At 37.9% G+C, this 12,382-nt stretch overlaps 1 protein-coding gene across 2 annotated transcripts in view; it reads left to right on the forward strand.

Annotated features, from left to right (window-relative positions):
• The window catches only part of LGR5 (leucine rich repeat containing G protein-coupled receptor 5), a 91,598-nt gene extending 83,642 nt beyond the window's left edge, over positions 1–7,956 (forward strand). For both annotated transcript variants that reach the window (XM_060777459.2, XM_060777458.2), the window contains 4 exons: positions 1,964–2,089; positions 3,655–3,800; positions 4,147–4,230; positions 4,701–7,956. In XM_060777459.2, the coding sequence (XP_060633442.2) occupies positions 1,964–2,089; positions 3,655–3,800; positions 4,147–4,230; positions 4,701–5,788 (1,444 nt within the window). In that variant the 3' untranslated portion in view covers positions 5,789–7,956. The remainder of the gene's footprint in view (positions 1–1,963; positions 2,090–3,654; positions 3,801–4,146; positions 4,231–4,700) is intronic.
• The last annotated feature ends 4,426 nt before the right edge of the window (positions 7,957–12,382 follow it).

Consider the following 12,382-nt stretch of genomic DNA (forward strand, 5'->3'; position numbering starts at 1 on the left):
AAACAAAAATCATAAGGTAAACCATTTCCTCAAATAAGAATTTTTTTAAAAGGAAGAAGTCTACAAAAAAACTTGTTAACCTGTTGCAGATACTAAGAATAAAACGAGTTTTATCCCTTTAAACTTCATAATTTTTTTGCTATGCAATTATTTCAGATATTAAAAAAGAACCCTATTAACGTAAAAAAATTTTTGACAGGAATGTAACCATAATTGTCATTTTAAATCTATTTCTAAATGACAAGTTGCAGAATTAAATGGGAGTATATGAACTCTTTATATTAGTGATTTAGACTGGGTATTCCTTATACAAAATGCTTTGGACTTTATCCGAAATGCTTTGAACTAATAATACTAGAATGGACACAAAATTTCATACATTTTAGGTTTTGGAATGCTTGTATTTGTATATGTGTACATAAGGAGATATATTGGATATTGGATCCTAGTCTAAATGCAAAAGAAATTCCGGTACTGTTTCATTATCCGGCCAGAAGCCACTAGGGGACACCAGGGAGAGAGGGATAGTACATTTTATCGGGTTGCGGGGAGTTGAAGAAAGTAAACCATTTTCCCCATTTTTGCTGGTTATTCCCCCTCCCCCCCTTCCCATATCGTAACCAAGGGCTGTTTCCACGATGGGGACATGGGTGGAGGGAATAACAGGAAAACAGGAGGAAATAGTTTTCCTTCTTCAACCCACCTTCCACCCCCATAAAATGGACCATAATTCTCTCTGTGGTGTTCCCTAGTACCCTCCACCCAGATAATGGAACTGTAACATAATCCCAATTTCAGAATTTCAGATAAAGGATATATTTGTTTCATATCAAAAGTATTGCCTAAATTAGTGTAAAATGATAAAAATAGAAGGAGCACAAGCAGCTAAATATTTTTTTTGACCAAAAACAGGCAACAGCAATTCTTTAAACAATTTTTCCTCTGTACATGAGGCAGGGCATTGTGGACAATCATACAGTCTCACAAGGTGGAGGATTCTTTTAGATAGTGCCATTTTGCCAGGTTGTCTATTGATCTGCCCACTCCACTTCTGAGTCTGTTCAGGGATTTCCAAGTAGCCCATTCTTGGTTTGCCCCAGGAGGAAGACCCTCATGGGGGGGGGGGGGCATCCAGTTGGGATTGCCTGATTTTGCTACCACAAGGATATTCTTGCTGTTGCTGGAGGAACATTAAGAAGAGCGGTGGTTCTCATGAAGCTTTTCCTTGATTTGAGTCTACTGGGAGGAGGCTGATAACTATGCAGTGGATGGCTTTCACAGTGTTCAACCTTACTTTTCTCACAGTTAGCAGCAACTTCCCATCGCACATGCGGGGGGCAATGCCAGTTAGCTTTGAATGCTCAACCTGCATGGATCATTCTGAAATTAAGATTCTGTGATAGATCTCAAAACTGAGTGCAGAGACATTCTCTTGAGCCATAGTTTAGGCAATCTCTTTTACAATGCAAGCAAAGCATGAGAACCGGTACAAAACCTCTTCCAACAGTAGGTGATTTCCTATGTGTTTTAATCACAGCATTAAAGTTTTCTGCTTCTTTGGCTCCACAGCAAGACGGTATATATATATATTGCAATTGAAAGTACACTTACTTGGAAGTAAACCTATTTAAATAATTGGGATTGGCATCCAGGCAAACATAGCATTGTTGTTCTGTGCAAAATCTGGCAGAATTTATTCAGAGTGGGTTTGCCCTTTCCTTCTTCTGAGACTGAGGAAGTATGTATGATTTACCCAAAGTCACATCATACGTTTCTATGTTGAACCCTTGTAACCTGGTGTTCTAGTCTAACACTCAAATGACTAGTTATTCACAGCTGGTGCATTTTTGTCTAATTGTTGTTTCTTTTTGTTTAATAATCTATGACAGCAGCAGATAACCTCAGGTGGAAAAAAAATCCATCCTTCTATAGTTATACACTGATTTTCTTTGTTATTTTGCAGGGATCTATCATCCAACCTTTTGTCCTCTTTTCCTGTAACTGGTCTACATGGTTTAACTCATCTAAAATTAACAGGAAATCACAAACTACAAAGTTTGATATCATCTGAAAACTTTCCAGAACTCAAGTGAGTACCTCATTAAAACTAATAAGGCACACTTGTGTTCATGTGCAATGGAAGGAGTGTCACTGTATAATGTTTGTTACTTCCTATACAAAGTCTTTGAACCACAGCATCGAAAGAAAGACATATATGGTAAAAATTATAGCCTTATTACATCCTTTTTTATCTCACGAAAATATGATTGATTTTGAACACCCGTAGTAGCCGCACACTCTGAAACACATCTGCTTCTAAGCAGTACATTTTCAAAATATATATCCAGCTTCTTTTTAAATTTTACTCTCTCCTACTTCATATATATATATATGGGTGTGTATATATATACACACACACTTTTATGTCGGCATGCTACCCACTGTTTCATTGTTCCTTCACGGGGTACTGCTATAAAATAACTACAAATAAAAAATTGGTAGTTTGAAAATGGATGTAAAAGATTCATTAAATGCAAAAATGCTATAGTTGAAACATCTGATGGTAGAGGGTTTGAATTAGCACATAAGAATGAGACTCAAAGACTGCCAAAGAGATAAAGCATCACAATTTGTTCCATGTTACCAGTTTAATGAAAAAAACCTGGGGGTTTAGAGCTGGCACAAGTTCATAGGTGGGTGATTACTGTATCGGCCAAAATTGCCATCATCGCCTGTAACAGATGCAACACAAAATGCTTTTAACAAATGCCCATTTAGCGAAAACAGGCTGTTGAATGCTGCATGCGTGAATGAGTGTGCCATTCACAACCAGAACAGAACAAGTCTTGCAGTATGTGGTGTTTCCATTGAGGTTTCCCACACTGTAGTCTTGTTTCCCAATTTTGTCTAGCCTTGAGGCATAGCAGGTTTTCATTGGGCTATTTTTTTCAGTGGCTGCTCTCAAAATCTGGAACTCTCTCTCTCCCTAGAGCAGTAGTTCTAACAGCTGGAAAACTGGCTGAGATTTCTGGGAGTCACAGGCTAAAACACCTGGGGCCCCACAGGTTGAGAATCACTGCCCTAGAGGGACCAGGATAGCTCTATCCCCACTTGCCTTCAAAGGCAGGTGAAAACGTACCTTTGCCATCAGTCATTTAGGGAATGTTGAGAGGCAGCCAGCTCAGAAATGGTGTGATTGGGATTTGGTGGTGGCTGTGTAGCTTTTCTAGGGTCCACAGTGGCGTAGCGGGTTAAACTGCTAGGCTGCAGAACTTGCTGATCGGAAGATTGGTGGTTCAAATCCATGTGATGGGGTGAGCCCCCATTGTTAGCCCCAGCTTCTGCCATCCTAGCAGTTTGAAAACATGCAAATGTGAGTAGATCAATAGTTACTGCTTCGGCGGGAAGGTAATGGCTCTCCATGCAGCCATGTCAGCCACATGATGTAGGAGGTGTCTATGGACAACACCAGCTATTGGAGCACCAGTCCCCAGAGTCAGACCCAACTAAACTTAATGTCAAGGGGAAAACTTTACCTTTTAGTGCAGTTTTTAATGCATTTTAACTTTATTTTGTTGATTCTGTGCAATATGTAGATTAAATATACTAAGGCTTGCTAATCTGTATCAATATATGTTGTCTGTTACTCTAAAGGGTGATAGAAATGCCTTATCCCTACCAGTGCTGCGCATTTGGAGCTTGTGACAGTTACTACAGAATCCAAAACCAATGGAATAAAGATGAGAATAACAGTGCAGATGAATTTCAGATGAAAGATGCAGTTATCTTCCATTCTCATGGTAAGTAGACTCTTGTCCTGAATATAGGTTACACATCAGTCAAATAATGTGGCACAACTTGCCATGCCCCCCTCTGCACAGAACCAACATATATTACTTATGTTGCCACTGACTTTGTCTCTGAGAGTTCCTCTGCCAGTGACACATATATCTCCTTCCTCAGCAAAAGTCTGTCTGATGTGGAAGACCCTATAGCAGCACTGCTACCATTATCATAAACTTTTCCCTCACAGGAGCATGCCATTTCACCACCATTAAAAAAAATGGACAAAGGGTGGTTCATAACTATGCAGAAAAGCTTATTGTTAGTATAAATGGCTGAAACTTTGTGGTGTCCTTCCTACAGATGACCATGACTTTGAAGATTTTCTTCTTGACTTTGATGAAGATCTGAAAGTTCACCATTCAGTACAGTGCACTCCTTCTCCAGGTAAAGATTAAAGCAGAACTTCTGTTTTAGGTTTACTTTTTAAGATCATTTCTTATGAAATGTCATGTTTTCTAGAATCTAGAAGCCAATGCTACATGGAGAGTATGAGTATAGCTTGGTTACGCTATGTAGCACTGACTTTCCATGCAAAACAGTCTGTGTTTGGTTTCAAGGAGGAACTAAGAAAGAGTGGAAGAACTTTCCCAGGCAGACCACAGAGAGCCAGTGCCAATCACATTAGACAAAATGAATTGAACAGTAATCTGACTTGATCTGAGACATTTTTTAAAGTTTACATGACCACAATTTAGCCATGAAGTGACAAAAGCACACATCATAGGATCCTTTAACACTATCCAGTTACTATGCTATAATTACACTTTTACTGTTGTAGTATCATCTTGTGGAGTCTTAGAAATTCATTAATTAAACTTTAAATTAATTCATTTTTACCTTTCTTGTCATTTCAGGACCCTTCAAGCCTTGTGACTTCCTTTTTGGCAGTTGGCTAATCAGACTTGGCGTTTGGACCATCGTGGTTCTAGCCTTTGTTTGCAATGCATTAGTAGTTGTAACAGTCTTCAGATTTTCACTATTCACCTCCTCCATAAAGCTGTTAATTGGACTAATAGCCATTGTGAACACTCTTATGGGTGTGTCCAGCAGTGTACTTGCTGTTGTGGATGCACTGACTTTTGGAGTCTTTGCAAAGTATGGGGCTTGGTGGGAAGGTGGAGTTGGTTGCCATGTCGTTGGCATTCTTTCCATCTTTGCTTCCGAGGCTTCAATTTTCTTGCTTACCTTGGCAGCTCTTGAGCGTGGATTCTCTGTGAAACATGCCACAAAGTTTGAGATAAAACCCACTCTTGCTAGTATAAGAATAGGCATTGTCTTTTGCTTTGCATTGGCTTTAATTATTGCTGTGATTCCCATATTGGTCGGAAGTAAGTATGGAGTTTCTCCTTTATGCATCCCATTACCTTTTGGGAAGCCAACCGCTGTGGGCTACATGGTGGCTCTAGTTTTGTTGAACTCTCTCTGCTTTCTTGTAATGACAATAGCCTATACAAAACTCTACTGCAGTCTGGAAAAGAGAGAATTGGACAATATTGTGGATTGCTCCATGGTTAAGCATATAGCCTTATTGCTATTCACTAACTGCATACTCTATTGTCCTGTGGCCATTTTATCCTTTTCTTCTTTATTAAATCTTACTTTTATTAGCCCAGAGATAATGAAACCCATACTTCTCGTGATTGTCCCCTTACCTGCATGTCTAAATCCACTTCTGTACATACTTTTTAACCCCCATTTCAAGGAAGACTTAGGGAGTCTTCGAAAGCAAACATTTGCATGGAAATCAAAGCATGCCAGTTTGGTCTCTGTTAATTCAGAGGATGCAGAAAAGCAATCATGTGATTCCACACAGGCTCTTGTCACTTTTGCAAGCAACAGAATATCATACGATATTTCCTCCAACAATTTACTAGTGCCAACATCCTATCAAATGAGTGAAAGCTGCAATCTTTCCTCAGTAACATTTGTTCCTTGCCGTTAGCTTCATCTCAAAGGTACCTTTGATGTTTACAAAATTATCAATTCCAGATTAAGTGAATGTCTGTGCATTTCTTATGCTGAAAGAGGAAAATAATTCTCTGTTCAGACTGCTTGTGTCAAAAATGGAAATTGTCATCCTGAAATGTTAACAGATATTATCTCAGTCTGCTTTAAACTGTGCACACAGATGCATTTCTTTGCATTTGATTCAAGTCTTAAAATCACTGGATTTTACAACAGTTGCTCTAGTGCTTTGCAATAGCTTGAGAGGGAGAAAATAAGATGATGTTCCAAAGTTCCCAAGAAAGTAATGGCACACTCTCCATTCCTGGGTCTTCTTGCTATCATCGTGAAACCTTTTCCAGGCTGATTGGTAAAGGATGGGAAATATTAAGAAAAACTATCTTGCCAAGTAAAGACCACTAAACTCAGTGGGACTTTTGAACGGAAACATGTGAGGTTGAACTGTAAATGAATCCAAATGATACATTACTTAGAATGACTTCTCATCCTGACACAACCTGTTAGCTTTACACTGGGAAGTCTATTAACATTAGTAGGCATGTTTCACAGAATCGAGAGAGCGACATTATTTTCACATACAATCTTAGGAGAATAAAAATGAACAAATGTAGAAGGTATTCGTAAACAAGCCGGTTGTGTGGTTATCATACTTTTTAAATATCTCCATGAGTTTTGAAGCAATGCAGCCTGCAGGTGGAGAATGATTAATAAAACCACTTTAGATTAAACAAAAGATGGCATGACCATTGCACAGTACTTATTGCTATGTTTATTTACCTTTATTTTTACTCTGGTACAGTTATGAGAGTGCTGCTTAATGTCAATGAAATTGTTCCTCACATCAGTATGAGGGTTATCCGGAAAGTAAGGTTACAAAGCACGTAGCTCTTGTGGGGAATTTCGCAGGAGAAGTTGGTATCACTGCTGTGTAGTGGGAATCCAGCGGAAGCGAACAAGCAGTGCCAATCGTCAGTAGCTCATCAACTGGCGTTGTGGTGAGGTTAGAGATAAGTGTCTCCATTCCATTTCCCTCCAAGTGTGAAGTTCTCTCTGTATGAGGGATATCCAGAAAGTAAAATGACAAGATTTTTAAAAAATACAAAGTATGAAAATATTTTAATAAAACTTACATGAATTATATCATTGCTGCTATTACATTATTTTTCCACATAATCACCATTCAGTTCAATACATTTTGTCATCCATGGAACGAGTTTTTTAATGCCTGTGTCATAGAAGACTTTGGCTTCCTTTTTCAGCCACATCATCAGTCAGAAGGGATGTTCGTGCCACTTCTGTCTTCATCATAATTTTCTGTCTTTCTGCAATTGAAATTCCATACCCATTTTGCTACATGCTGTCTTGACATTACATCATCTCCATAAAAAATCTTGCGATGAATCACAGTGGAGTTCATGCCCTTAGCCTTTAGGGTAGTGGTTCTCAACCTGGGGTCCCCAGATGTTTTTGGCCTACAACTCCCAGAAATCCCAGCCAGTTTACCAGCTGTTAGGATTTCTGTGAGTTGAAGGCCAAAAACATCTGGGGACCCAAGGTTGAGAACCACTGCTTTAGGGAGTGTATTACCACGCAAAGTTTGCACTTGGAGGGAAATGGAATGAGGACACTCATCTCTAACCTTCAACACAATGCCAGTCGATGAACTACTGATGACTGGCACTACCCATTCACTTCCGCTGGCTTCCCGTGATACCAACTTCCCCTGCAAAAATTCCCTGCAAGAACTACATGCCTTGTAACCTCACTTTCTGGATAACCCTCGCACATTTACTGTAGTATATATGTTTGAGAAGTGAATCTGTCTCAAGGAGATTGTTTTCTTCTAAAAATGAAAATTGATAAATTGCAAAACAAAACTGCCTTCTATGCATATTATTTTTTATAAGCAAATTCAAAAACTTGGATGAAAATATTTTATCTTGGAAATGTTAAGATTCATTTCAGAGAAGGTTTTTTCTAAAATAGGATTTGTAAATATAGAACTGTATATTTATTATTACAATGGAATTATACTAAAAGAATAAGTCATGTACAGTTTCATACTGATATATTTGCTAGATTTCTATTTTCTATTCATATATTTGACTAAATTCGCTCTCTGTATATAATATATGTAAATGTGTAGTGACTGTAAATATGTAGATTTGTGTTTTCTTTTCTACTGTTTCAAGTATATGTGATTTGTAATAAAATCTGCAATGAAGCAGAAAAAGTATTCCACTACCTTATATTCACTAATGAATAACAAGAATTCTATATATTTTATCTTTAACAGAACCACTTTAACAGAATCACGTGCTCAAATTACTACTTTTTCCTTTGAAGAAGGAAAATTAACCTAATAGTTTCTCTTGGTAAAGTGACTATGTACACTTTACCAAGCCTAATCAATCTCTCACACACAAAAATACCAGTGTTGTCAATCTAATCAGAACATAGGGAGGAGACACCAGGCTTGTTTTCTGCTGCCCTGGAGACTAGGATGCAGAACAATTACTTCAAACTACATGAAATGAGATCCCACCTGAACATCAGGGGAAAAAATCCTAACTGTGAGAGCTGTTCAGCAGGGGAACTCTCTGCCTCAGAGTGTGGTGGAGGCTCCTCCTTTGGAGGTTTTTAAACAGAGGCTGGATGGCCATCTGTTAGGGGTGCTTTGAATGCAGTTTTCCAGCTTCTTGGCAGGGGGTTGGACTGGATGGATTCTATGTTTATAGCTTTCGCACTATAATACTGTATTACTATAACTTTCTAATTACAACTGCATTAAATTCTACAGTAATACAGCAACAGATCATTGTATTTGCAAACAAAAAAATTCTTGAAGAGATAAAGATTACATGTTGTGTAAAGGAATGTTTTTTAAAAAACCCTTAAGAAAACATTACCATGTTCTCCAAACTTACATTATTTGTAGCCACAAATATAAATCAGAGTTTAATTTTCAGAAGTAAACACACTGATGAAGGTAGACTGACATATTAGCTAGCTATCGCCAAGAATAATCTAAGTTCCTTTTCAGATACATAGCTCATCCATCATTTTAAACAATTCAAATTAAAACTCTTACATTGTTTAAATACAATCTAGTTCCTTTCACAGTTATCTTTAATGATTCATTGGCGGTATTTGATCCAAGTCTTAGAAATGATAGATGAGGTATCTAATTGAGTTTGGTGAACTTGTTGTTTCAGAAAAAATGCCAAAAGTACTAAACATCTAACAGGTTAAGGTGGGCTCATGCTACCTTCAGCCTCCAAACGTGGTAATTCCAGCTAGCACAGTCAATCATCTGGAGTGATGGGAGTTGGAATCTCAAAAAATCATGAAGACTACAAAATTGGCCCAAAGTTAAGGGGAAACTTAATTGACTATGTACAATTTTAAAGAGATAGGCCAGATCATTTTGGAATGTCAGTGAATGCGTGCAGTCCTCTCAGTCATTCCAGACAAGAGAATGCACCAGTAATATATTCTGCAGCTGCATTAAGTATTCATTTTGAACTCAAAAGCTGGTGGAGGGTATTGAAGAATGTAGCCAAGTTCTAAATACAGTACATAAGAGCAAAATTACTTTGTTGGTGTAAAGCATACTTAGAAATCAGACAGTCCTTTTTCTTATTAGCCTATAAAGCCCTAAGTGGTTCTGACCCAGCTTACCTGTTTGAACGTATCTCCCTTTATGAACCATATTGGAGGCTAAGATCATCTGGGGAAGCCCTGCTCTTGCTCCCGGCTCCTTCACAGGGATGATTGGTGAGGATGAGAGACACGGCCTTCTCAGTGGTGGCCCCTCATCCGTGGAACTCCCTCCCAACAATATTAGATCAGCACCCTCCCTCTTGGCCTTCAGAAAAAAGCAAAAACATGGCTGTGGAATAAAGCATTTGAGCAGTAAGAAGGACAAGAAATGAACACAAATTATGTGCAATAGTTATTTGATACTGGAACGGCTGAGACCATGCTTTTGGATCATGTGATTTTAATATTTATATTATTATTATTAATTCCTTGTTTTAATATTTAAATTTAGTTACATTTTATGATTTAATTGATAGTTTTATGCTACTGTTGTTTTATGTTTTCATGTTTTGCAAGGCATTGAATTTTGCCATGAATATACATGTCAGCACTGAAGTGACATCAGGTGGTGAAACTGTTCTCTTCTTCCAATCTTGAAATGATCCATGGTTTACAGTTATTGTTTTTATTAAAAAAAAAAAAACAACAACAACAAATTAAAACACTTGCTGTAATAGTGAAATTGGTTTTACAAAAATATTTTAAAAAATATTTGAAGCAGTGGAATTCCAGGATGGTGAAGTTACACTTCTAACTGGAAGTATGGTCACAGGACCACAGACTGACAAATTATTGCAGTAATGCAATGATAGAGAGATACAATAGTAGGGCCGACCACCCTGGTAAGTTGCATTTATCCCTGACTCTGTGAATGCCTCAGAACAGCAACTTACTGCAATAAAGACTTTAGTGTGAAGCAAAATGCAACCACTCAAAGTAAGGTAAGGAATGCAGCTTATACATTGAGTACTTCAAACATTCATGAATATATTGATTTCTAAAATATCAAGAAACTGGTGTATGAAGGTGTGAGGGGAGGGATCCTTCAGTATTTATGGGATATTGGAGATTTCATTTAGATGGGGAGAAAGAAAATGAAGGTAAGAAGCTTGGTCTGCTTGAAAACCTCTCTTATTGCGAATATAAGGTGGTATTTTGCACTATTGCTCTCATAAATCCAGCAAGAAAATTGTACTTCGAAGTATGCAAAGGGCACCGGCTTATTTACTCATAGTTCATAGTAATTCAAGAAGAGATTATAGTAAATGGATATGGATTATGTGATGAGAGACTTCTCATTTTTCCAGAAATCCCTCTCCCACACCTGTACCCCTTCCTCCCTTGCATGGGAACATGTTATAGCAGTACTAAATGTTTCATTGAAATTTTGGCTTGCAGTTCCACCTATTTGTACTTGATAATAGTAGGATGCTAAGAATTTGTCAAAGTAATGCAGCAATGTCTATTACTGTACAAGACTCCAGTCACATTTCAAAAGATTCTGGCCTGGAGACTATATCTATACGCTTAAAGACACTGGACTATAGACTAGTATGCTGAATATATACAATAAGTTTGTTAGTAAACCTGAGATGTTATTTTTTTAAAAGACTGCTTTGGCCTCTAGAGTGCATATTTCAAATAAGAGGTTTTTAACAGAGAGTAAATGGGCAACTTGAATTTCAAAGAATCGAACATCCTCTGCCAATCAAATATATTTTTGTAATGGCATGTCTTTATCCTTGGCAGCTTAAAGGCATGGTTCTTCAGTTTAACAGCTGAGTTACTTGTGTGCCATTACATGAATGCTTATGAATACCACTTGTTCAAAGGGTTGACTTCTAACAAGCTCATGCTTTTCTTGACTAGTAGTTTTCATAAGGTGGTCTCCACATGTTCATGGAGATTCACATTTGCCAAATGGATGTGACATCATTTTTAACTTTCCGGTAAGGTTATGGTGTAGTTAATTCCAATAGGTTATGGAATTCCCAATAGTATTATCCCTTATCAGTCCAGAAGACCACTAGCATATAGAGAGCCTAGCAGAAAACAGACAACTCACTTTGCCATGTAGGTCAGACCTTGGAAAAGTTAGTTTTGGGAGTTACAGGCCAGAATTTTCTGCTCTTAAAGATAAAAGACCCAATTATTGGATAAATGAACGATTGAAATAAAACCAGCCATAGGCCCTTTATGTATGCTCTCATGTGTCATATAGATAAAGACCACATTCCTTGCTCCAGTGAAAGGCAAAGCAACTGGATTAGAGAGACAGAGCGGAGACTGTCTGTGCAGAAGCCAAGGATCCCATTAAAGCAAAAACAACCACAAGCCCAGGCACGCTTGAGCTCTGGTACCTCATGTTTTTGAAATTAAACACACTGTCATTTTATTTTCCAACAGGACACACTGAGAATTCCTGATATTATTAGGGTAATTAGAAAAGTTTATACAATTCTAGATTGCCCAGTAAATTCCCTGGCAACCCTCTGGATTCAGGTCTTCCAGGCTAAATCCCTCTGTCATACGGAAGACATTTAGAAACACTTTAACATTTATGATTTCAAATCAAGTGCCAGCCAAGGGTGACCGTATCTAGCGAGCGAAAGCATCTCAAGGGAATGCATTCTAAAGATTAAATCTCCATCTTTCCCTCCAAATCAATACATTCTTATGACTTGGCATAAGACTTTTCCAAATGTGGGTTACAGACGCCACGTAATAATTGAAAGAGAATGTGTGTTTTCTTTTTGAAAAATGCACAAAGGGAATATTTCTCTCCGGGGACCATGTGTAAGTGAAACATGACTGGAAACAGAATGCCTATTACGGACGATAGAACTCATGTGTGATTAGAGCATCATTCTTACTTAATATTTCTTGGAATTACAGAATATATAAATTAACCTGAAGTATTGCTTTAAAAGAGATATACAGAGATTAAATGTGTGGCTACTTTCCTCCT

Source organism: Anolis sagrei, chromosome 5, assembly GCF_037176765.1.
Source record: "Anolis sagrei isolate rAnoSag1 chromosome 5, rAnoSag1.mat, whole genome shotgun sequence".
In the NCBI taxonomy this organism is placed as follows: Eukaryota; Metazoa; Chordata; class Lepidosauria; order Squamata; family Dactyloidae; genus Anolis; species Anolis sagrei.